General features: G+C 43.0%; 1 protein-coding gene across 1 annotated transcript in view; it reads right to left on the bottom strand.

The window, feature by feature from the left end:
• T265_02321 (hypothetical protein) overlaps positions 1-23,910 on the bottom strand; it is a gene marked incomplete at both ends in the record, with an annotated part of 104,419 nt that overhangs the window by 42,795 nt on the left and 37,714 nt on the right. The window contains 15 exons of the mRNA XM_009166535.1: positions 1,657-1,830; positions 1,938-2,376; positions 3,389-4,344; positions 5,147-5,350; positions 6,075-6,384; positions 7,036-7,229; positions 8,317-8,437; positions 8,523-8,659; positions 11,014-11,154; positions 11,582-11,880; positions 11,924-12,245; positions 15,926-16,129; positions 16,314-16,551; positions 20,041-20,159; positions 22,339-22,717. Of these exons, the coding sequence (XP_009164799.1) occupies positions 1,657-1,830; positions 1,938-2,376; positions 3,389-4,344; positions 5,147-5,350; positions 6,075-6,384; positions 7,036-7,229; positions 8,317-8,437; positions 8,523-8,659; positions 11,014-11,154; positions 11,582-11,880; positions 11,924-12,245; positions 15,926-16,129; positions 16,314-16,551; positions 20,041-20,159; positions 22,339-22,717 (4,237 nt within the window). The remainder of the gene's footprint in view (positions 1-1,656; positions 1,831-1,937; positions 2,377-3,388; positions 4,345-5,146; positions 5,351-6,074; positions 6,385-7,035; positions 7,230-8,316; positions 8,438-8,522; positions 8,660-11,013; positions 11,155-11,581; positions 11,881-11,923; positions 12,246-15,925; positions 16,130-16,313; positions 16,552-20,040; positions 20,160-22,338; positions 22,718-23,910) is intronic.

The following is a 23,910-nucleotide window of genomic DNA, read 5'->3' as shown; positions in this document are numbered from 1 at the left end:
TGTAAATCAGTTTAGTTTTCACGTGTGACTCAACTGAATCTCTCGTTTGCATCTGCCATACCTAATGAGCCCCAAGAAGGGAGAAATCGTGGGTTGCCGAAGAGTTTTCAGCAGCAACCTTGTGAGTAGTTTCCTTTAAGAGGAACATAAAGTAGTTTGTTAGCGAGTAGCAGAAGCTCCAGTAATCTATTTAGTCACGTAATGAATGCGTAAGTGAACATCTTGATTGGCTGAATTTTGTGAAATAGCAGACTGGATAATCATCGAAATGACGTTGGGGTGAAAGCTCAATGCCCCTAACGGAGGCAACACATAAAGAGCATTTTCCGTTCCTAAGAGTGATGTTTTGAAGGAAAATGAATAAGAACATACTAGTAGAGAATAAATCGATTGAAGTGCATTGGATTGACACTTTTAACCTACAATCCAACTGAGATCCTAAAGCAAGGGTTCCAGCATTAACCTCCGAATACGAAGTGATAAAAATTCACTCAATGGGCTGGGTACAAAATTACTGCTCAATAATCCACGCGGTCCCGAAACCCTGCCGACATTAATAAATACGAAGGTAAATGGAGACATCGACTGTGACTGAGCAGCACTAGTTCCCCTTTGGTTACTACCAACTCACAGTGTATCACGCAGGCGGAAGTGATGTGCAAATGAACAAGAACCGAGTCTATAAGAGGCGCAAATAAGTCTACATCAAATTCAGCGATCTAACATCTAATCGAGTGCAAAGCAGTAGCGGCTCGTAAAACCTCACGAAATATGATGTCGCAAACGGGCACTCATAGCCTGGACACACTCACGGGAAAGTGGGACAAACATTCAACAGGAACGTTTCTAATTGTAATGTATTACTGAAACAGTCAATGGAGACTTGTTAGTGGCTTCCAGCAGATCTGCGACTAAGAAAATCCTGAACATGAATACCAATTTCATTCAGAATGAGTGAGTGACTAAACTCATAAGATCCATTCCGTTAGTACTGTGGCTGACGCACGGTCAGCATGCAACCACTCCTGCATACAGCCTCCAGCTTATTTTCCTATAAACCTGAATGAAAACTACCTTTCACCTCTTAAATACACAACATTTGCAGGTCGGAGAGGTAGTTAATTTCAAGGTAGCCTCTAAACTAAAACAAAGCTTTGTTTACATTTAGAAGTGAAGATTCAGTTGATTTTCAAGGATAGGATGACCCATGCCACTGTTCGCCTGTGGGACCTACGAATGCCGGATAACTGGTGGGAGCCTCACAAAACATGCAAGAATCTGACGAACGTTGGTCAACCTCTTGTAAGTAAAAGCATTGGGCCCTATTTCTGCTAATAATGTGACAGTTGGGTGCAGCCAAGTTCTACTGTGCTTTCTGTGTGACCAATCCGTAACTAGACCAGATTTTTGTTCGCGAAGTCATTCTCAACGTACTCGGCTTTGCTAAAATATTTCAGACTCCTGGGGACTCTGTTTAACGTTGCGAAAATGAAGGTACTGAACTATGCACCCAAAGAGAAGTTTTACCATTGTTCACTAACTTGAAAGAGCACGTACTCTGTCCTGAAAAGTGTGAGCTCATACCGACTGGAATATATCCAGAAAAAAGACCGGAAACACAACTGAACGATCTGTTTGGAGCTCTGCTCGACTAACCTTCCTCCAGAGGGGTGTAGCTACAAGTGTATGTTCCGTCGTTGTTGTTCGTCGTTTGACAAGCTAATCGCTCGCCGTCCGGTGCGGTTAAAATTGCCGAAATCACACCTTCACCAACCTTATCGATTTCTGAAGCGTCCACAGTGAATTTCACATAAGAAGCTTTGTAGACCCCTGGGTTAATAAGAGAAAACGACAGGAATTCGATTATGATTACAATGATGAACGATATGAACAATGAGCATTATCTGTTAGCACCATGCGCTCCCAAACTCACGTACCGTCTGCTTCAACCCCAACACCGTGTGTGCGGATTTCATCTGTGCTCAGGTCGATTTTACCAACTGGGTATGCCTGAACAAAAAACGGGCTTCCTGAAATGTGGGCTTCTCCATTATAGATTACACTGATTGTGTAGCGCCCGGGCAAAGGAGGATTGTATGAGACATCGCATGTTCCATCTCCATTGTCGATACAGATGATTTTCGCCTCGCTGGGACCAGTCACCGTCACACCAAGAGGGGCTGGTGGGGCGCTACGGCTATCGATGGTGAATACGGAGATTTGAGTGGCTACAGCTCTTTCAAGACCAGAGCCAGCTGCCGTCACAGTAGAAGCTGGGTGGTCTGGAAGACACTGTGGCCAGCTGCTCTTTGCAACCAGGACGGTCTGGTGATTGAGTGAAGAATGGAAAGCCCGATAAGCTAAAGTGAAACAGGACTGCAATGCGTCCTTTCACATGCAACCGCTTAGCAGCAGTCACCGTTTCAGATGCTCGAAGATGCCCAAGATGCACACTGATGCGAACTGACTCATACAGAACATCAGGTTGTGTCGTTTAACTGATGATAGGGGGATGCACGAAGTGTTTTGAAATAGGATTTTGGCCGTTCGAGCGCATAAAGAATCCTCCTCTATGCGGCTCGGTTAGTTATTACCACCGTAACAAAGACGTGTGGTACAACTTATCCAAGTATCGACTTGCAGGTTACAGCAAAGTTCAATAAATTTGGGACTGAAGCATTTTAAATCTTCACGAGTCATGACCGGATCGATGATACGTAGTTCATATAGTGAAAAGTAAGTTAAGAGTCCAAATAAATCTGACCTACAAACGCTAAGAGTAAACGGATGTGGTCAGAAGAACCAATTTCACTATATATATATATATATATATATCTTAAGCAGGCATTGCATGAAAGAAGCAATCACCAAATATAAATATCCATGGATTTTAGTGTAGCGATGAGACGGCAGAGTTGAAATTACGTATGGCAACCAAATCCCTGCTTCAATAACTTATTTGTCATTGCACTACTGTGAACTGAAAATCATTCCACAGTAGGTCGATGGTAAATGATGTTCACAATCATTATGTGCTTCAGAGGTAAGATTCACGTTGAGCCTCAAAAATCCATCATCGAGCATTTATCCCAAATTTGTGGAAATATCATAGTTTCTTGACAATTTTAGCGTCAGTTAGTGTCAGGTAGTCATGTGAAAGTTAGATTTCTTCAACCTAAAGGCTTAATGTTATCCCAAAAACGGCAAATATTTTGTGGTGTTGTTCCGGCACGTCTTATGCCACTATCCATATGAAAAGGGAGATTCAGTATCCTCATGAAAACCACACTTAACAAGTCTGCATGCAGGAGCCAAAATATACGAATAGAAAGATTCATAAAACGACATGCAGACCATTCATGTGTCATGCGCACTTAGGACAGTATACCTTCTCAATGTCTGTAATGAATGGGCGTGGTGGATAACGGCCAAAGTTGGAACTACTCCCGTCACTCCCTGTTGTGTCGTCGGATTCGCCTTTCGCTAATGCTGATCCGTCTATCAGTTGAGTAGTTGAAGACTGATGTTCCAGCTGCTGCATCACGGGGTCCGTGAGGACTGTGTAGGTCATTATTTGGTGTATGTCCACGTTCTCCGAAAATAAGGATTCATCTTGACAGTCTGTTTCACTTCTCCCTGTTATTCTAACGTTAAACAGTTTTCGGACCGGGGGATCATCTTTACCTGGTTTCGTTAGCGATGCCATAACTGCGAAGCCGTCCAATGATGATTCACCAGAAGCATTAGAAGGTGGCTCATTCGATTTAGTACACTGGTCCGGGGAGGTGTGGGTATTACATATGCTGGCACTTGTCTCCTCAGCCGGACGAAGACAATCATTAAAGTTTGCTTTTTTCAACAAAGAGCAGTCCCATGAGACTTCCGCTACAAAATTTTTCTCAGAAGGAGGAACATCACTCTCAGTAAGACAAAACGCCTTCATATATCTAGAGTCGAAACTTATAAAACGGGGTTTCATAATTTCTTTGCTAACAACGCCTACGGTGGTGGGTAGTTCAGTCTCTGAAGGACGAAGATCAAACCCATTGGTCCCTTCGGGTATGTCACTTTTGTCGTTTGCGAAAATACTCACGTGCACGCGCTGGGAATTAATCACAGTGAAGGTGACTGGATCGGTTATGGTTTGTCCGCCAGAAAAGATGGATGCCTGGAAAACTCCGCTTTCTCGTGCTTTGAAAGTAACAAGTAGCCCGTCAGTTGTTTCAGTAACCTTACACGGCAATGAAACCAGTGGATCTTCCACGGACAGCAGTGAAACCACATAAGAAGATGCCGGCCGGCAGGTCAAAACGTTAAACTGTTGCTCAGTGTTGATGGGTACCGCTATGGGGTAGTGCAGAAATGTAGCGTAAAAGTGCGGCATTAAAATCAGCGGTATTGGTGCCGGGCGACGCCATAAAATGACAGCATTGCATGTAAAACCCCAACAACAAGTGAATTTTACTTCGATCCCGGGAACATCGAAATTAAAGAGCATAATAATCATCCTTTTGTTCCACCACGGGGCCTAGCCATCAGGATACTGCTCAACATAGTTCGACAGTAAACCAAGTGAACAACGCTAGTAGTTCCTTGGATTCCATGGACCAAACTTCACGAAAGCCAATGAAGTTCTCCCAAGGGCAGCACACTGCAGGTGCCTAACGCCACCTACTAAATAAGCGAAAGGGTGCGGTAATGCATATCATCACTGCATTGAATTGTCACCTTTATCCTTCACAGATAGTCATGTTTGGATGTGTTAAGGTCCATTCATCAATACTAACGGGTAAAGAGCCATCAGCAATGGTATTTATAACCATATTAGCGCAGATATTGACGCTTCAATGCCTTGATTGATGGCAATTAATTCTCTGAAGCAGGCGGCCATACATTAATTGCTCCGACTGAAGGGTGTGCACTGATCGAAAGGCTAATCAACAGCAGCACATCGCGTTCATGTTAAAAATACACGAGTAAACAAATTAAAACAGAAGTACCGCAGGCTAAATATGCTGTTTGATGAATACCCGGATCACAGAGTTTGCCACGGTTGTCATACAAGGTACACGGTTCAGGTCGTTCATTCGGGCAAAGCAATCTTGTCCCGTTATAATCAGTATTAAATTCTCATATGAAAACTCACTTTGTTCCAAACCAATGATTCTGATTGAACTTGTATCAAACGCAGGCCGCACCATTACATGCAAGGGGCTTTTCGAAACTGGTATGGAACCCAACATTGGAGTGAAGTAAATATCAGAGACATTAGGTGGAGGGCAGTACTCAATTCGATATACGCCGTCAGCCTGCCTGGATAGGTCGACTTGCACAGGTCGGCCAAAGTTATCTGTAGCATGAACGGTGACGGATTAGACTNAGACTGAAGAGCGTCAGTAGTATCAACGCCGGGAAATGCCTCAATGGGATTGAGAAGAAACCATGATGGTTCGTTTTGGACACACTCTTTTAGCCCAGGTCCCCATATCTTAACATTTTCCGGACGAACTTCGGGGGCAACGTTCACCTGCACACAAAGGGATCAAACGATATAAATGGATTAGCTGTTATCTTAATAGAAAAATTTTGCTGAATTGCAGAATGTAGCTGACGAGTGCACACTTCACTAACCGCTTGGATACGAAACTTTCTTCTCCATTGTTTACTTCAATTTGCGTGAATCGTGTATGGACGAGTCTCTCACTGAAGTAGTCTAATAGCCCGACAAAGCCGTGTTAAGCAAAATAACCACACAAAATACCCACTAGATGACACACTGCATGAACCTCATGAAAAGAAGACTGAAAAAGGATATGACAAGTGAACTCCTAATCCCAAACACCTGAATTTGAAGGTCACAGTTAATTCGAAGCTACATGTTCGAAATTGACTGTAAACTTCTGAAGACATATGTTGATTTTCCCAGCATAGTCTCCGAAAATAAAACTTTGAACAGCCAGTAAGCAAAGTGATTGGACGAGAACAGGCAATGAACGACTGTGATAACATAGTCAAAAACGCCCGATACTACGTAGAGAAAGTACGCTGAATAAGAAACACTGAGTATGACATACTTACCCTGTACGGCGATCCCTTAAGTGGGATATTAAGGACCGTAGCGAAAATGGTGTATGTTCCAGGTGTTGTTGGAGTAAATGAGTAGACAATTGAGCCATCAGCTCGGCGCACATAACGCACTGGCACAGAAGTTCCGAGCGCGTCATGACATTCAATATGTAGAACAGAATCCAACTTCTGATCTGCCAATGTTCTCTGCGCGACAGTGGACAACGCCTCTTTCAGACCATCTATGTACATTTCAACTGGTTTGCCAAGTGCGAATTTCGTTTTCGCCATTTCAATCACTGGGCCATATACGCGGACCTAGGGATAATGCGGTACAATTGTTGTTCATAAGAATGGAATTTGCGCGTACACAAAAATTTGGCATTCCTTTGACAGAATAGGCGATTTTATGGGCATCGTAAATGGAACAAGAGATTGACAAACCCGGAGATCCATCTGACTGCACGCGCAAGTGACTATCACCAACATTACTGATTTTAATACACCATTGATACATGCTGGCGCTTAACTGCCATGTGTCACAACAAAGGGGAGCACGGTCGAATTTAACTTGAGTGAATGTAGATCTACAGCGAGGGCGGCAAGGTAGGTTTCAGGCATAGATTTCAAATGGCTCGTTTTATCATCAAGAATATGCTACCAACCAAACTATAAGAAACTTAGGTACTTCACTTCGTAACCGGATTGTTTGTTATTCGGATAATTATTACACTTTGGTGTAGCGAAAAGCTACTCAGTGTAGACAGTGTGATCAACAGCGTGACGATCTACAGAAGTAATGTCATTTCCATGTTTTACACCAGGACGGCTTACCACTTCTTCTGTATATGACCTTTAGGCGTAAAATACTCCTTGGTATGAGTAATTACGCGGAGTACAGATGTTTGTCATCTACATTATCTCTCTAAACACAGAAAAAGTATGTATATAGTTATGGTATGCACTGACCCGATCAGCAAACACATCGCTCGAATCAGGCAGTATATTGGGCATGTATGGTGAGCCCGGTATATCCTCGTCTTCGTATAAAATATGCACGGCGTACTCTCCCGGTTGAGTAACCCAGTAAGTGACACGAGCTGTTCCGTCACCGTGATTGAAACAATCCATACGTGCCTCACTTGGACCTTCGATGGAGAATCCTGAAACAAAACGTAAAACAGTTGAAGGGAGCGTGCAGGATGTTGGATATAGTCACCATTCATCAGATATCGTGAAGCTGATAGCTATCGAAAAATTTAAATCTCGGGTTATTGAAACCAAACGGAAGGAATGAGAAAAGGAACAACTCGTTGGCACAACGGGGAGTCAAATAAATAGTTAATGAGCGATTATACACATCGTCACTGAGGTAACACGAAAAATGCACATTACATTTGCAGTTAAGATGCTAACAGCAGACCACGCAAATAATGCTTAGGTACACTTAATGGTAATATTTCGCAAACGACGTTTCCAAGCTGGCTAACTCACTCACTCGGAGAGGCTGTGAGCCTCATCAGGCATAGTAACAGGGAAGATGCAACGTACCTGATTAGGTTTAAAATAAGGAAGAATACCAAAATCTAGAGTTTCAGATGAGTTCCAGTTCAGTCGCTCAACACCCAAGAGTTTGCTATTAAAATCGTCATTTTTTGTGTTCTCATGAACCAGTTTTGGCGAATTTTCAGTAACATACGCCTGTTGATAGTCAAGAGACGAGAAAACTTCGTAGTGCTCTCCAGGAACAGCCTAATTATATTCAAGAAATGACTGCACTCAGGAATAGCACCTGAACTTCATCCACTGGTTTACTGCTCGGTAGGCTGAGCAACTAAAAGAATTTCTACTTGTGTGACTATAAATACGGACTTGCTTACCAACCTTACGAGATGTGTTATATAGAGACATTCATAGACTTTTACGATGTACATTCATTTGTGAAATAAGTTGGTAGCTCGGGGTAGCTCAGTGGTTGAAGCGTCGGCTTACTGACCGGAATCCGTCTTACGAACCCAACTTTGGCATCTCGACTGCTCCTGTCTAAGCTTGGACAACCTGGCAATATCTCAGATCTCGTGGGTCCTTCGAGTGGCGCGACAACTGTGCATCAAAAGGATGTTACAACTGGAAGTGAGCCGGTGTTAATGTTATTGACTGTTCTTCGAGAACACGCACTTAGTTCATTTAGGCAATCTACTCCAGAGATCACTTGGCCGAAAAGCAGACAAATTATGAGTACATACTTACCTATCTTGCTACTTTGTTCGCGGCAAGAAACTGAAAAAATTATCGGGTGATTGACTACACCGGCGACCAGACCGGGACCGGTGGCCTTGATGGCGGAAGTTTTGTGTGGACCCACAATGATCTAAAAAGACAAAATGCTTGTAAGTTTCTGGAAACGAAACCAAAAATGTTGAACGTCTCCGTTGTGTGTTCAGATGATTACTTACCTCAAATGGACTATTTTGAATATCGACTCCGCCATAGAGCACACGCAGACAATATTTTCCAGGACGACGAGGAATGTAACTGCAGTTCCATGTGTCCTTGTCTAATTGTTCCACAGCAACTTGCTCGGTTTCTCCATCTGAATAGTAAACAATATCCGACAAACTGGAATGATACGCCCATTAGTACTAAAAACGGTAATTTGAGTGTGCTAAAACATTTGCGCTACAGTTAACTTATGTCATATGAGGAACACCCTCACACATACTCACATTCCCTCTAACTATAACGGATAGACGATCTTCAGTTTGGAGCATAACACCCACTCAGCCAAACGTTTCCTCACAGACCGGTTTAGGCGATGAAGGAACTGTTCTTTTTTGCGCATAACTAACAATCGTGCCCAGCTGTGATCACATTTGCGTGAACAGAGAAGTCCGTGGGTGTGCTTTGCCAAAAAATCAATGGCGACTGAATATTGATCGACCCGAATCACATTATGCACGGCAGCGTATGACCGATAGAATCTGCTCAACATTGCGCAGATTTAAATTTACGAGAATTACAAGATAGTCGTCTCAGTTTCGGAAACAATGAGGGCGGAAACACGCCGCTTGGCTGTGCAATCGAACAAATTGATCAGGGGAGATAAAAATCCACACTTAGACAAACATTTCACATATATAATGGAATCTTCAACATTCAAACTGTAAGGGCCGATATTAAAGGGGTTAAGTGTTAGAGATTTCAAGAAAATGCATCCTTATGGAGCAAGATGTGTCCCACCAGGAGTCACAACGTTCATGTCACACTGTAGCTCAGGAAAAATCAATCGGAAGGACGGAGCAAAAGTGGCCTATTCTGGGACCAGCTAAAAAGTGGTCTGCTCTGAGGAGGATTCCATCTGAGGGGAAACAGACGAGAAGGAGGGTAGTGGAACGAATTGCTACCAGTTCACATTACTGATCATAATCCTTTTACTAATCATAATGTGAAAGGGCCTGTAGTGAGTAAGTTTGCCGATGGCAATGTTTCCTTTGGCTTATTACAGTTGTCAGTCGCGGCAAATGGAGTAGTATTCAAATGGACGTAAACGTGCACTGAAGTAATGTGATGACGAACGTCTTACGATATAAGAACCTTGTGTTCTTAGGGGAATGTGGTACACCACAATATCGTGTTCAGTTAATGAAAGCCAACCAATTATCATGATCATTAAAAATGACGGAGCAACCCAATCGTCACAAAACGAGGGTTTTCGTCCATTTTCAAATAGGCAACTCTATTAAATTTTAATTCGATGACGCACAGTGGGGGCCAGGAAGTCGAACGGGTATATTTGCGGCCATTGTGCTCACATTTAATCTAACCTTCAGTTCGGAATACAAAATGTTCGACGGCATATTGTCTGTGGACCTATAGTCGGGTACATGTCATCCTCCAATTTTATCACAAAAAATCAGTGGGTTGACCCAACTAAGAGAATATTATTGCTCTTGTTGGTATAGCTGACAACTGTAAACTGACTACACTTTGAGATTTAAGCTTTTTGGTAGGACAACTTAGATTTTTTAAATATAATGAAAACGGTAGTCAATGATAGAGGTCAATGCTGAGAAACATAAGACCTTACAAATTGCCAAAACGTGGATAGGGCTTGTGACCCGTGAATCAAAGTGCATTGCCTGATTTCTCAGTATTTGAACAAACATCTCGAGCCCGTATGGTCTATGAAAGGCTTTCGAAGTTAATATCGCAAAACCAGAGATGGCAAATTCAACAAGTCATGTACCAGCAAAGTGGTTGTCACTGCTACAGAGACCATAAGCCTCTCGCTTTCGTTCACTTAATCAGGAATCATAATTTCACCTGGTAAACGTAAGCTCCCCTTGATACATCACAGTTATTCATAAACAATCATTTATTTGTGGTACCCTACCAGTGTGTAGTTTTAACGAGATCCGAAAAAAACTAGACTACTAGTGTGACCAGACTGGGATGAACATATCTTTGTGCACAGTACCACAAGCTTACCAAAGCGATCGCGACTGCTCCCCGGAAAACTTTCTCCGTCAAACGTCCGGTCGTTAAAGTCAGTAAGTTTTACACTTATATTCATTTGACAATTGATTCGTTTGGCATAAAAACTTGTCCATTATTACACAGGCCACTGTAAACTTCTAGGAAGACACCGAAGACGATCTTACTCGTTGCACATTTATCCACGCTACTGGTATCAGCAGATCCTTCGCGCTCAGTGTGACACTATGTAAATACCTTAAAACGTCTGAGAAATTTCAAGTCTAGGGATATGAAAATTACCACAATAACTGGTTCGGTAGCACAACCGTGACCTTCGAGTGCAACGCAGGTCACATGGAAAACAGAGTGATCTGGAGTTTTGAGTGACTCCATACTAAAAGCATTTCATTGTAGACAGTGAAGAAAAACTAATTTGCCTGTTCTTTCCACAGGGGAACAGAAAACACTTACTTTGGCGAATCAAGGTGGCCAGAAGTGAAGCTTGGTTACCACATCGTTCAGTATGTATTTGAAATTCTACTTTGTCCTGTGCACGGATTCCACGTGGTCTCACACCCCTTCCGGTCGCATAGGCGAATTCCGGGTTAAATTCTGAAAAATGTAGAATACAGGGAATAAAAGAGCCAAAAACAACGCATTTATTAGGCTGCGTTCAAGCGATGATGTCAGCAGCTCATGCAGATGAATAATATTCGGATATCCAGAAAACATGCGACACCTAAATCACCTTTCGTTTCAAATTCCGTCTTCCCTGTGTGGTCTTTTACTTCAAGTGGTTTTCCGTTTACTTGAGTTTCATTACAAACATTTGGATCAGTTGCATGTGACTGATCAGGAAGTACGGTAAGTTCCGGTGATTCGATCCCAGTTGGAGGACTTTTGGGCCCTGTTCCACAGTGATGATAGGCTGTGAACAGTACAAATAGTAAATGAGTCACCAGGGTTGAGATTCACTTCGGATGGCTGAAACAGACATGCACATGCTTTTTTCCATTTCGCAAGCGAAAAGGGTAATCACCTCGGGGCTTATCTTCGCGCAGCTGCCAAACAGATTCCATGAATTCTGAGTCTGGCAAAGCGACGTGGTCAGGATTTGATGCATTTTCAACATTTTGGCCTGTCGCGCAAAACGTTTCACCGTGACAAAGTGATGATGAGTCGTGTATTCCATTGCCTACTGGCGACTCTGCACCTACGAGGAGAAAATCAGAGGACGACGATGTCATTGACGAACAAGGAAGCCTATCGAAACACGGTAGAATACCTTGACCACGAAGGTAAACCGCATGCAGATCCACAGCCAAGTAAACGTTCATGCTATAACCAACCTTCAGTTTCATTGTTCGATATAGCTACTGACTGATTTGTGTCTTGCGATACATTGTGACCATTCTCCACAGCTGTGTGCTGACCATTGCACTGAACTGTGCCATTCGATTTCGTCAAATCTTTGGAGGAATGCTGGAGTTTTTCCGTTTGCTCACTCGGACCATTGAGTTGCTCAGCATGCAACACGTCTGTCGACACCAGTGCTAACGGAGAATGTAACCTATCAGACAGGAGTCTACTGATTGGTGGTGTGACCACGGTGATGTCATGTTTCGTTTTCTCTCCATTTGAACTTGACTTTGGCACTTGTTCTACCATCGTGACGATCGCTGAGAGAGCAGCGACTGCAGCAGCTAATGAGAAAATTGCCGACAGGTGAAAATGTGTAACTTTTCAGGACAGTAGTGGAGATTTACACGTAAGGCGGACACGGCTGCAACCCAAGCCCATGCTACATGCAAAGGGAAATCCACAACCCACCGTACAGGGGACAAAGGATGACACCAGTGGATGTCGACACAGATCTTGCATGTGATACGAAACAGGATGACTACATATGGAGGAAGCAAACAAATGCGGGCAGCACATTCGCTCTCTAGTGAGAAAGATCGCATACCGTAACTTCTTACGCAAACAGGATCCTATGTTGCTGTATTCAGAGAAAAGTCCTCCATGAAAAGAGCATAGAATATAGTACACACACATGTACCATCTTCCTGTGGAAAGTCTAGGTTGTTCCTGCAGCCGAGGTGTTGCTGCTTGTTGAAACCCTCCTGAGTTTCACGATATGTCTCCACCATACTTCAGTTATACTGTAAGACCAGAGTGGTCAGATGGTCATTTTGATTGTCTCTATTTTTGAATATGTAGCGCTTTCTTCTCTGCGCGTTGTCATAGTGACTGCTCATGATGAGCTGGAATCAACGTTATACCTAGTTTTGATTCAAACGGGTCAAACACAATGCACGATCCTGAGTATTGTTCATCCCGTGGATTGGCAGCCACCGAAACGGGATGTTTTTCGTTGGAACGCACCCACCAAAGATTCAAGTCGTTGTCGCGACAGCGGATGACTCGCGCATGAGGGGCGGCAACGTGACTGAATGCGATTATGCACATCCGTAAGTACCTTGTGCTTTGGCTTTTCAGAGTATATCGCGGCGTCTGATCATTTGTCTGAAATCTGTCCTGCGGTGATATTGCATATGGCTGCTCAAAGTTGACGCAAGCGAATCAGATTGCAGAAAATAGGTCTCTGGAATGGCAATCAGACTCAAGATTCCGTACAACTACGCGCTCGGGTAAGCTGTCGTAGATGTGGCTTTGAGAGAAGTTATGCGCATTTGACCCAACGCACAAGCGATACTTTTGCGCTCCCCGCCAGGTTGTAATGTAATGTAATCCAATATCGTTCAGAACAATGAGTTTACCGCATTCATGTGTAGGAGCCGAACCCTTTCGCTGCACCACAGTTGGCTCGTCAGATTCATCTGCACTTTGGGTTACATTTTGAGTAAACAGTTTTTGGAATCATGATGAGCAAAGACATAAAAACGTGAAATTGTCCCCATCAAATCAAACGGGGCCTTCGTTTCGACGGTAAACTAGTCGAAAAGGATATAAGGCTGAGAAGGGGGATTGAGGCTTTCAGTGCGAACATCTAGCAGTGCTCGAACTCTTCTTTCATCTGCTGCCAATGGGCAGTTAATACCACTGGAAAGCACAACACATATCGTCATCCTTATGCTGAATGAAGCCGACAAGTGTGATGCAGTTTTGGTGCCGATTGGTGAAACAAGAATTTGTGTACAAGATGGTGCCGCATTTAGGTGTAAATAAACGCAGGCGATAAATGGACATTTCCTGCAGAAAATGTCCAAAAATCCTCAGGTTCTGGTGCTTTACGAACCATATATCTTGCAAGATAACTCACTCCCTACGACGGACAGATACGATATAGAAAAATAGCTTTCCGTCTGCTGGATATCGGTCTAGGATGACAGTGTCTGGAATGTTTACTGTCAAAAAGAATATATCCAGGACGATTACATACTACCTAGAATTCAGAACTGGCTCATTGTAGTTTGATTAGTATGTTATAAGCAGTATTGCTAACTTGCAGGCAAGCATTACGGAAACATGCACAGTTTTCAAAGTCTCAAGTGTACACACGCAAAGAATACATTGCAACCCTGATGGGTTGGAAGTATTTGAACCTACCTTTTCCAGATTCACCTAAGTGCATGTGTACAATCCGAAAACATACCAGTGATTTATCAATAATTTCAAACACTCGCATTCTATATTTTTCTTGTTGACATTTTGCTTCAAACTGCGGAATAACGGTACATAATTTCTAGAAAATATAGTGTCCGAAATACTGAGATGTCCCAGACAGAGATATAAAGGAGTATGAAAAGTTCTTAGCCAAAGCAGGTTCCTAAAGCCTGAGTACTGCTTTCCATCATTGCTGAAAATTATGTAATTTTATTAATTTACAAACCACACAGTCGTAAAGCGAAGTTTTGATATAATTTTCGCGGACGAGTGAATCATGACACAGCGAAGTATGAAATCCTTAGGCGAAGAAATCCAGGGACCGTTAACTTCTTATGAACGAAGAAAACTCAAACTCATGGATGTGTGACAGAGGCGGGGAGTGACTAATCCCTTCAGATTTAGCTGAAAACTAGCTAAAGCAGGGATATTTACAGATCAAAGATGTGTAGTTTTGTAGGCCCAGTTATGTATAGTCCAAACTATAATTCAGTTTTGCAATTTGCTGCATCTATGAAAAAGGGAATTGGAAGAAAAACGAAGGGAAGCTACAGGAGTAGAAGCCATTCTTGAGACAGTGCATCTACTGCCAACACGTGTACGACCATGGTTCTTTTGACGAGTTTGGTATGAGTCACTAGACTCCCCCTTATATGTACCCAACCTCATGGGAGGTGAAAATGTCTTGTTTCAAAACTTCAAAAAGGCTTAAAGTCGTTAAAATTCTCAAAAGATCCGAAGTTGGAGATGACCTAAAATTTCAGTGAGTTGAAGTATGAGGGTTTTTATAAAGATTGTACAGCTTGCGAGCCTAATGAGAACTGCGGACCAGACATTAACTAGCTTGTAGGATGTGTGGCTGAGCCGAAATCTGGATAGTCCCTCTTGATAGGAATAATCCGAATCCACATGTACCCATCCAAATCCAGACGAAGCTTTCAACGATTTTTACAGTCCAGACAACATTGCGTGAGATTTTATAAACTATCATAGAGATTAAAACGACCAACGATCAACCAGTTGATTGAGAATGTTCTTAGCAACGGCAAAATGTTGTTCATGACAACAAACCGATGAAAGGAGGACGGTGAACACATTGTCAGAAAATAAAATGATCATGAACTAGAATGTGTGATACAAAAATAAACTGGAATCGCGAAACTCAATCGTTTGCAAATTACGCTGATATCAACCAGGAACTCAGCTGAATCTCTTGTTTAACTGAAGGTGTCGCATAAAGTGTACCGCGACATTCGAGATATCACAGTAGCTTTTCTTGATATAACACACTATTCATTGGATTTCTGAAAATTTCTTGATAGCCCACTACCGATTTTACTTTACTTGTGGCTTAGAAAGAATGCGTGGTTTTCAAGTTGTAAGCAACCCTGTTCCACCTGAACACCAAATTGTACACGAATGGAGAAGTACACTCTAACGCAAATCGATGTGTTAGGATATTGTGTTAACATGAGCTTAATGGATACTCGAGGACTATGCCTAACTGATGAACTCCAAGAAGGCCAAAACCGATAACAAGCAACGGTATAAGTAGGAAGAACGAAATACCAAACTCCTTTTGGACGCTTTGCCTCGGATACGCCTCTGGATTTGCTTCACTAGGGGTCCAGGGAGCGGTTTTGCTAACGTTAGTAGACCGGTCAGACCTGTGTGTCATTACTAAACTGAAGGTCTCATTTCACACATGATCGTCTGCTTAACAAAGTTGGTTAGTGTGATTAAACAACAAACTTACGTGGACCGACAGTAACAACATAGGGGGAATTAGGTAGCTTTTGACCGCCGAAATTGATAAAAATTTGGTGGCGTCCAACGTCTCTTGGCGTGTACTCAACAAGGAAGACACCTTCACCTTCGGGCTGCGTTATCCGTGGTTCAACCGAATCACGACGTCCGTGCGGGTCCACCACGAAACACTCAACAGTACCCATGCCAGCGCCTGAAACAACCAAGGAAGGTGAAATACTGTTCGTTCCGGGTGAGTACACGACGTAAGCTCATATGTTTTGTGCATTGCTTGTGCAGAGGGAAAACGTGACCACCGATAAATCGGAATATGATATAAGCGGACAACAGAACCGTGTGGGCGATAGCATCATCGCAAGGCAAAATTAAACACATACGTTTAGTATCGACAGTGAAGTAACTGCGGCGTCCAACGCTGTTGCCGCCAGTTGGTTGTATTCCTGGACCGCTGATGATGACCTTCAGCGGATCGCCAATCGGTGGTTCCACAGAAACGGAGAACGGTGAACCACGAATTTCCTGCCCGGCATACCTGATAATCACTCGGTGCTCTCCTTCCATCGTTGGCTGGTAGGTGCAACTGTAAGATGCGTTCTTATCAGGGACGACTTCACACTGTCAGAGGCGAAAACACATGAGTATAGATTTCCCGTCTCATGAACAGTTGGTTTTTTCACGTAAAAGATTTCATAATCTGATTGTCTTCTGCCTTTGTCAATGTGCACAGCCCTTCACCTTTCCTACTCAATTAATCTGAAAAAAGCAATGCTCTTAGATTGGAAGAAAAAGCATAAAACGACGAGGCAATTGTTTGCGATGGTCCTGTTGGTATCAAGGGCGATGACGAGATAAAAGGTGAGATCACTGCATACTTGACTGATTCCTTGCTCGACTACTCGTTTGGCAAAATCGAGTCATTCCGACAATCCTGATGTGTTGTATGAGACTCTAGAACCAACCCTGGTGAGTCCTGATTCCTACTCGACTCTGGTTGATTCAACCTGGTTCTTGTGTGTAACTTAGTCATCTGAACGTTTGCATTTAGAAAGGATTAACAACAACTAAGTATATGGTGACAAGATGAATATGGAACGGAGTGCAATGTCGACATTTTGATTCCATACACATTTCGAAAAAAACCTCTGTCAGAGTTCAAAGGTTTGCAAGGCCTGGACCTGAGAAGCATCCACTAGTTTATTCCATGTATGCAGTGGAACCGCGTAAGTTTGTCTTTGAGTGAGAGTACTCTACAACAAAACAACATTACCAAAGACAACACAAATTAGTTTGGACACAGAAACAGAGAAGCGAATCACGCATTAAAAGCTGTTACGCTGAACTCCTCGTGATAACTGAAGATCCAGTAAAATGCATGAAGTGACCCTGAGCGACACATTATTCAACCCAGATGGGGTCACGTAATCCTTAACACTGCAGAAGCATCGTAACTTCAAACGCAGAAAGTGTTGCTAGAGTCATCGGTCAACTGGCATCGGCCAATTCCAAACAAGTATCCTCGTACAGCCACAACAATAACACGTTACCATCAGGCACTGTAATCATCCTCTTGTGGTTGGCGGTAGCGGTGTACACCGAAAACCCATTTGGTTATTTACGCTATTAACGTGTAGTAGCCTGCTTCAACATACACATTGTAAACAGTTACTCACAACTTCCGTGGCATAAACCTTCAAATTTGACCTCATTTACATGAATGTTGCGAAAAAAGCATAATTCACGAAGAGGAAAGATGATGATGTTAGCTAACTGGAAATCTTTGGGAAGTTGACCGAAGTTGATCTATCAAATGAGTGTTCATGTTATCCTATACTGACAGCAGTTTGATACTGACAGACTGTGGATTCGCAATCAAGACCTTATATCCCGCTATATCTCACGGCCGCTGAGACGGTAAAGAATCAACTCATGGCACATACGTCATTGTTATCAGTAGGAATTTTATCCTAGCAGTATACAAAATAGGTCTCCATATAACATACTCAAGCATGAGCAAAATGGCGTCTCGATGCATTAAAATATTGCAACCACTCAATATAACTGAAGCGTCTGCAGAAAGCTTGCGTCCTCAGGGATCAACAGCTAGGATGCACGATGGAAGCTCAGCAATCTGCTTTGCTACGGACTATACTGTACTGTACCGACTCACTGCGCCAGGATGGTGGTAACACACTTTGCAACCCTGTCGAATGTGGGGTTGCAGCTCAACTGACCAAGCAAATCAGAATGACTCATCCGGACAATAAGATGGACGTAGGTCCTGTCACTTAAGAGTGCTTAGCTTAAAGATTTTGTGCCTGCGCACGCAGGTGGGTGAGTGTACAACGATGTGTCGTGACAACCAAAGCCAAACTAGCGTTGCGAGCCGTTTGATCCTAGAGATCGCGTAGCATCGCAACCCAGAACCCGCCTTGGACTACTCGGCGTGGCTTCCTGAGATTTGGCGCTTACGAAGATCGTCTAAGTAAAGTTCACGGGCCGTACAATTCCAGCCAATGGAATGTGCAGCTGGGTTTCACCGCGAATGCTCCTCAGAGGACATAAATTTCGCAAACAGGTTCTCAGGCCAAACGGTCAGGTACATGCATACGACATTTGGTCAGCAATAATTAAATAGACTAGGAAGAAAAGTTACGATTTCCTATGCGTTTGCGCGGTTTGGGGGTACTTCCGTAGTCTTGACGTAAATCCCAAGATATGGGATCCCCAAAGTGGCGACACTTTTGTCGCCATCAAAAATAGTGAACTACACGAACAAGTCAACTAACAAACAGCTTTTTTGATGATCTCTAATTCATAATGGAAGAGATAGATGGAAAACTGGCATTCTTATCACGAGATTAGTATACAGACAACTGCAGACAGAAATCTACAGAAAAGCAACACATGCAGACCAGATGCTCAGCTACCGCAGCAGTCATCCGAACTGTCACAAGCAAAGCAACATTTGGATCCTTTGCAGCCATATTGAGACGCACAGCAACATTACGGAGTCGATAGTTAGAGAGAAATAGATACCCCAGAAGATTCATCTGGCGTACTTCCAGAAAGTCCGATTCGGGCAATTCAACAGCACAATGAAAAGACGAACGGACCACACATCAATGCATCAGGAATATCTCGGAATTGACTGCACGCCTGCTGTGACAATAGAACAACATTGTTCCACAAACCTACGAGCACCCTACGGAGAACACTGTCAAACCCAAAGGGATGATCGAACACAATTTCGAGGACCGACATCGTATACAAGATTCACTGCGGAGACAAACATTATGTGGGACAAACAGGAACGGAGATCCCTACCAGAATACATGAACAAAAAGTTGCAAGCAAAAGACAAGACGAATTTTCACCCGATTTCGTGCATGAAGATGAAGATGGACCCAAATTCGACTGAAGAAACATTCACATATTGGCTCATGCGAGCACAAAGAAAGAACATGAAGTCATGGAAGCACAGAACTCCACTGAAAAAGCCATCAACAACGAAATGGAACCGGTCTATCGACCACTGCGAGCAAAAGTGCTACCGAACTACACGACGCAAAAACGCACAATTAAGACCGAACCAGTATAGAAGAGACAGACAGACAAAAACGAAAAATCGAAGTGGATAATTAACTTATCCGGACTAGCATCGCACGGAAAAATTGAAGAAGTATAAAGAACGACTCTAACCTGGTGCAAACAAATCGGCCAACACAATAAAGAAAAAACCAAATCAAACGGGGAAGAACAAGTGGCTGATCAAACTCAAGAAGATGAGACTACTATGCAAACTAAGAAGGGACCAGTATGAATGAAGGAAAGAAAATATCAAAAATACAAATCACCAGCATTACCAGTCAAACATAAGAAGAAAGAACACAATGCAACACAAACCAGTAACGAACCAATCGCAAACGGACCTAAAACACCCCAATGCAGTCATTCAACTAACCAATGGACTACGAGATATACAGACCACAATGCATTGTAAATCGCGATCGGGCTAATAATATTACAGATTACCGGGCCAATAATATTACGGTTAGCGGGTTTCAACAAAATGACTGGAGAAAAAACAGGTTAGCCGCGACTTACTGGAATTCTCACACCTTTAGGGTTGAGTAGAATTATTTCAAGTTGTCCACTCCCAGCCTCAGCAGTGTCCACATTGAAACGACAAGGCTGGTTTATCCTGTTTCCTTTGTGCTCCAGTCCTGAAGGGATATGGACAAATAACAAAAGTAGATGTATCAAAGAAGAAAACACGAAAAGATGACACTCAGTGATATGAATTTCCATTTAACCTAGATTGTCATTCAAAATAAGATTCGAAGGACACGAAGTGTACCATATAGATGCATTTATCTCACTTCAACCACGCCCTAGCTAACTGACTTCATTTATCGAAATGGCCAGTTAAGTAATCGAAATTCCAAGAGCTCTATGGACTAAGTCCACACTTCACTGGTCATTGGTTTCCTTGCTGAGCTGGGCAGTTTAGTTACGAATATCTGGTCACCAATCGGCCTGACGTCAGCAATGCGTGGTTTTGAAGAGATTGCGTGATATCACTCTGATTGGTGACACAACGTTTGTAACTATACCGCCTAGTTCAGCGAAAAAAACTAATGATCATCCACACCGTTTGAGCTACCAATATTTCCCACTAACAGCAAACCACTTCCGTTTACTTGCTTTTCTGAATGTGTTCATCGGTAAAACATAATGAGCGCATACCATCATGGGCCATAGGACTACAGTCCGATAAAAGGGAGTAATGTGAGTGAACTTCTCAGTGCGCCCATGTATTACAATCCGTTTAAAGTGAAGCTCTAGTCTTAAAACAAGCTATATCGGAAGAGCACTTCACTCCAACCTGGCAGCCGCACAGAAAGGAACAGACGTCTTTGTAACCAGTGATCTAAATTTCTAAGAATTCGCGACGATTATGCTGTGAGAGGGTATAATGGTACCGAAATACTGACTCTAAAAGGCATGCAATACATGCAACTGCGGAAAACGCACCTCCTGCGTTACATTCATTCAGCCCACCCTGTAGCCTGTAGCTTTCGCTCATGAAGCCTGTTCGATTTCCAGAAATAAGAAGACAGTGTTTTAATTCCTCTGTGTTGCAAACCTGCTGTTAACCTGATAGATTTCGTCCAACCACAGTTCGTGTAGTCATTGACTTGCCGTCCACCAGGATGTAGAAGTATTTGTAGTGTGAGGAGACTTGTTTTTTATGTGGAGACTTAGTCCTGTAAGTGAAGCGAATCTATACTGGAGAGCCGAGAAGCATAGTATAGCTGTTTCATTCTTATTTGGAATTATCAGCAGTGCATATCTCACCAAACTCCGGAGATTCTCGAACGCCCGACCTCCTGGCTAGTAGTTTGAACACTTAACCGTTCGGTTATGAGTGGTCGAACAATGAACACTTGTGGGTTCTAGTTTAGTTGGGTTCAGTACCAACCATTGTGAAAACTTAACTTTCACCCAAACATTTCGTGAAACTCCGGGAAACCCAGAGCTATATTCTGTCTAAGTGCGGGTTAACCACAATGCTGATCAGCCACTCGTAGCTGAACGATTAGGAGTTCAAACTATTAGTTAGGAGGTCTCGGGTTCGAGACTCTCTTGAGTTTGGTTAGATTTGCACCGCTGATGATTCCCATAAGGATGAAACTTTCACCCAAACATTTCGTGAAACTCCGGGAAACCCAGAGCTATATTCTGTCTAAGTGCGGGTTAACCACAATGCTGATCAGCCACTCGTAGCTGAACGATTAGGAGTTCAAACTATTAGTTAGGAGGTCTCGGGTTCGAGACTCTCTTGAGTTTGGTTAGATTTGCACCGCTGATGATTCCCAATAAGGATGAAACAGCTGTACAGTGCTTCTCGGCTTTTCAGCATAGATTGGCTTTGCTTAAAGGACGAAACCTCTACAAAAATGTAGAAGTATATTATAATTAAGTGTGACTGGTACCCCTTAGTGATTATCAAGCTGCGCAGGGGATCACAGGGTCTATTATGGTCAGTTAATTAATTCCTGTCACTGTGTAGAACACAGGAGAATATACGGTGTGTTCTGCCGCTCAATGAACACGTGGACGTGTAGGTTTTAGCGTAGCCATATTTAATCAGCAATGAGTGACCGATTTCATGTTACTTGAAACAGAAACAAACTTTTCGAATCTATCAAAAAGAGGTGGTCACGGGACACGTACTGAGGATGTGAGTTAGCATGGAGGGTTTTGGTAACTAAAAAGTAGTGACACCAATAAAAGGTGCCTGAAGGGGTTAAATCACTGTCGAAAAACGATGAAACCATGGAAAATCACAGTGTATTAGTCGACGAGAAGGTTTGGTTGAACGGAAAAGGATGTATTTACCAGCACCATATGCGCGAACACGCCCGGGATCAAGTTTTGGCCGGAGCGGTGCACCTTCTTTTAGGTGTGCGCTCGGAAACTGGCTTATGTAAGTCATCATAGCCTTCTCATCCACGCGGGGATTGATCATTTCTTCTGGCCGAATAAGCTGGGGGACATTCAGCCATTCCTCAGCCATGGTCATTGCTTCTGTTGCGTTCTTCAAACAGTGCCGAGGATCCCATTTACACCAATCTGGACACAACCCAGGTGCACACGAATCCACCAGTGCACCAATGGCCACTCCGCTATTCCAGTCTGTGGTGAAATTTTTTATAGGCGGCTCGGGCATTTTCTGTTTGATCCATCCCAGTAGACGTTGTTTCGGTCCTTTATCATCCTACGGAGAAGTACAAATAAGGTTACTAATTTGTCTACAGACAAACAGCACAAGTTATTTCAAACCATCGAACACATATCACCCGTGCAAAATCACATTTGGATGATTTCAGTGCAAGTGACGGGTTTAATATACAGTGATAGGAAGTTCATCAGTGCACACAATTAGCTCCGGAATGTTTTACCTCTTGAGCTACCACAGGTTGCTCACAAGAATCCTGGCGAGATTCCTGATGAGGAGAATTAAGATGAAGCAATGGGTAACAAGCACTGCCGTCGGTATAGGCAACAAGTCAGCTCGGGCAACAAAACATACCAGCTAGCTGAGATCTATTTCTGAGAACTTCATCAAACCTAGACGGAACGCGTCAAACTCTGAGCGACCATTTTAATACAGTATAACACTTCATGGTGAGTTTTTTTTTCAAGCCATACCGGACATTCTACAGACAGATGGAATGACAACATTCCATTCCCACACTTTGGACCGATATCCAGGCTCCCGAACTATACTTGACTCCTGAAAAATATAACTTGATTCACCAAACTAGGCGAACAGGTCAACAAGCACAGGAGGCATCCCAGCTACCAACAGTCGAAGCAAGGTCTAACAAGTACGTTATCCGGATGATACACTCTGAATATATAAGTCGGTCGCCAAATTATCCGTGTACAGATGTTGTTACGAATTTGTAGTCGACTAAACACCAGCCATTTTAAACAGTATTTAGGTGTTTCGCATTCGGTCCACTTTCGCCAGGTATACTTGGTCAATGATGGAGTTGCTTCTTTTCAATCAACAATTAGTACCTTTTATCGGTGTGTAGAGGACATTGACAGAATTGGTCTGGAGTGACTTATGGGCTCCCAGTGGAGAGTAAAACAGAAAAAACTAATGTTACCTGAGTTACCCTCACAAAAACTCATGACATTTGAGGATCACATTTCAGCAGACGAAGTTTGGAAAACACTGACCACCATACACCCAACAGCAAACCAATGAGCACAATAAAAGACCTCTCAACAAAGGGTGTCATTCTAGGGTCTGGTACATACAGTTACACATGAATGTTGGTGAACGGAAATTCCAAAATCAGTTACCAGCCAAAATATTGGTGATTATTTGATAAAAGAAACTGTGAGACGCTGCTTCCTGATATTGCGCATCGGGTACGAATTCCGTTCACTTAGGAA

This window comes from Opisthorchis viverrini, assembly GCF_000715545.1.
Source record: "Opisthorchis viverrini unplaced genomic scaffold opera_v5_28, whole genome shotgun sequence".
In the NCBI taxonomy this organism is placed as follows: Eukaryota; Metazoa; Platyhelminthes; class Trematoda; order Opisthorchiida; family Opisthorchiidae; genus Opisthorchis; species Opisthorchis viverrini.
Note: the sequence above shows the minus strand (reverse complement) of the source record. Positions and strands in the feature narration are given on the sequence as shown.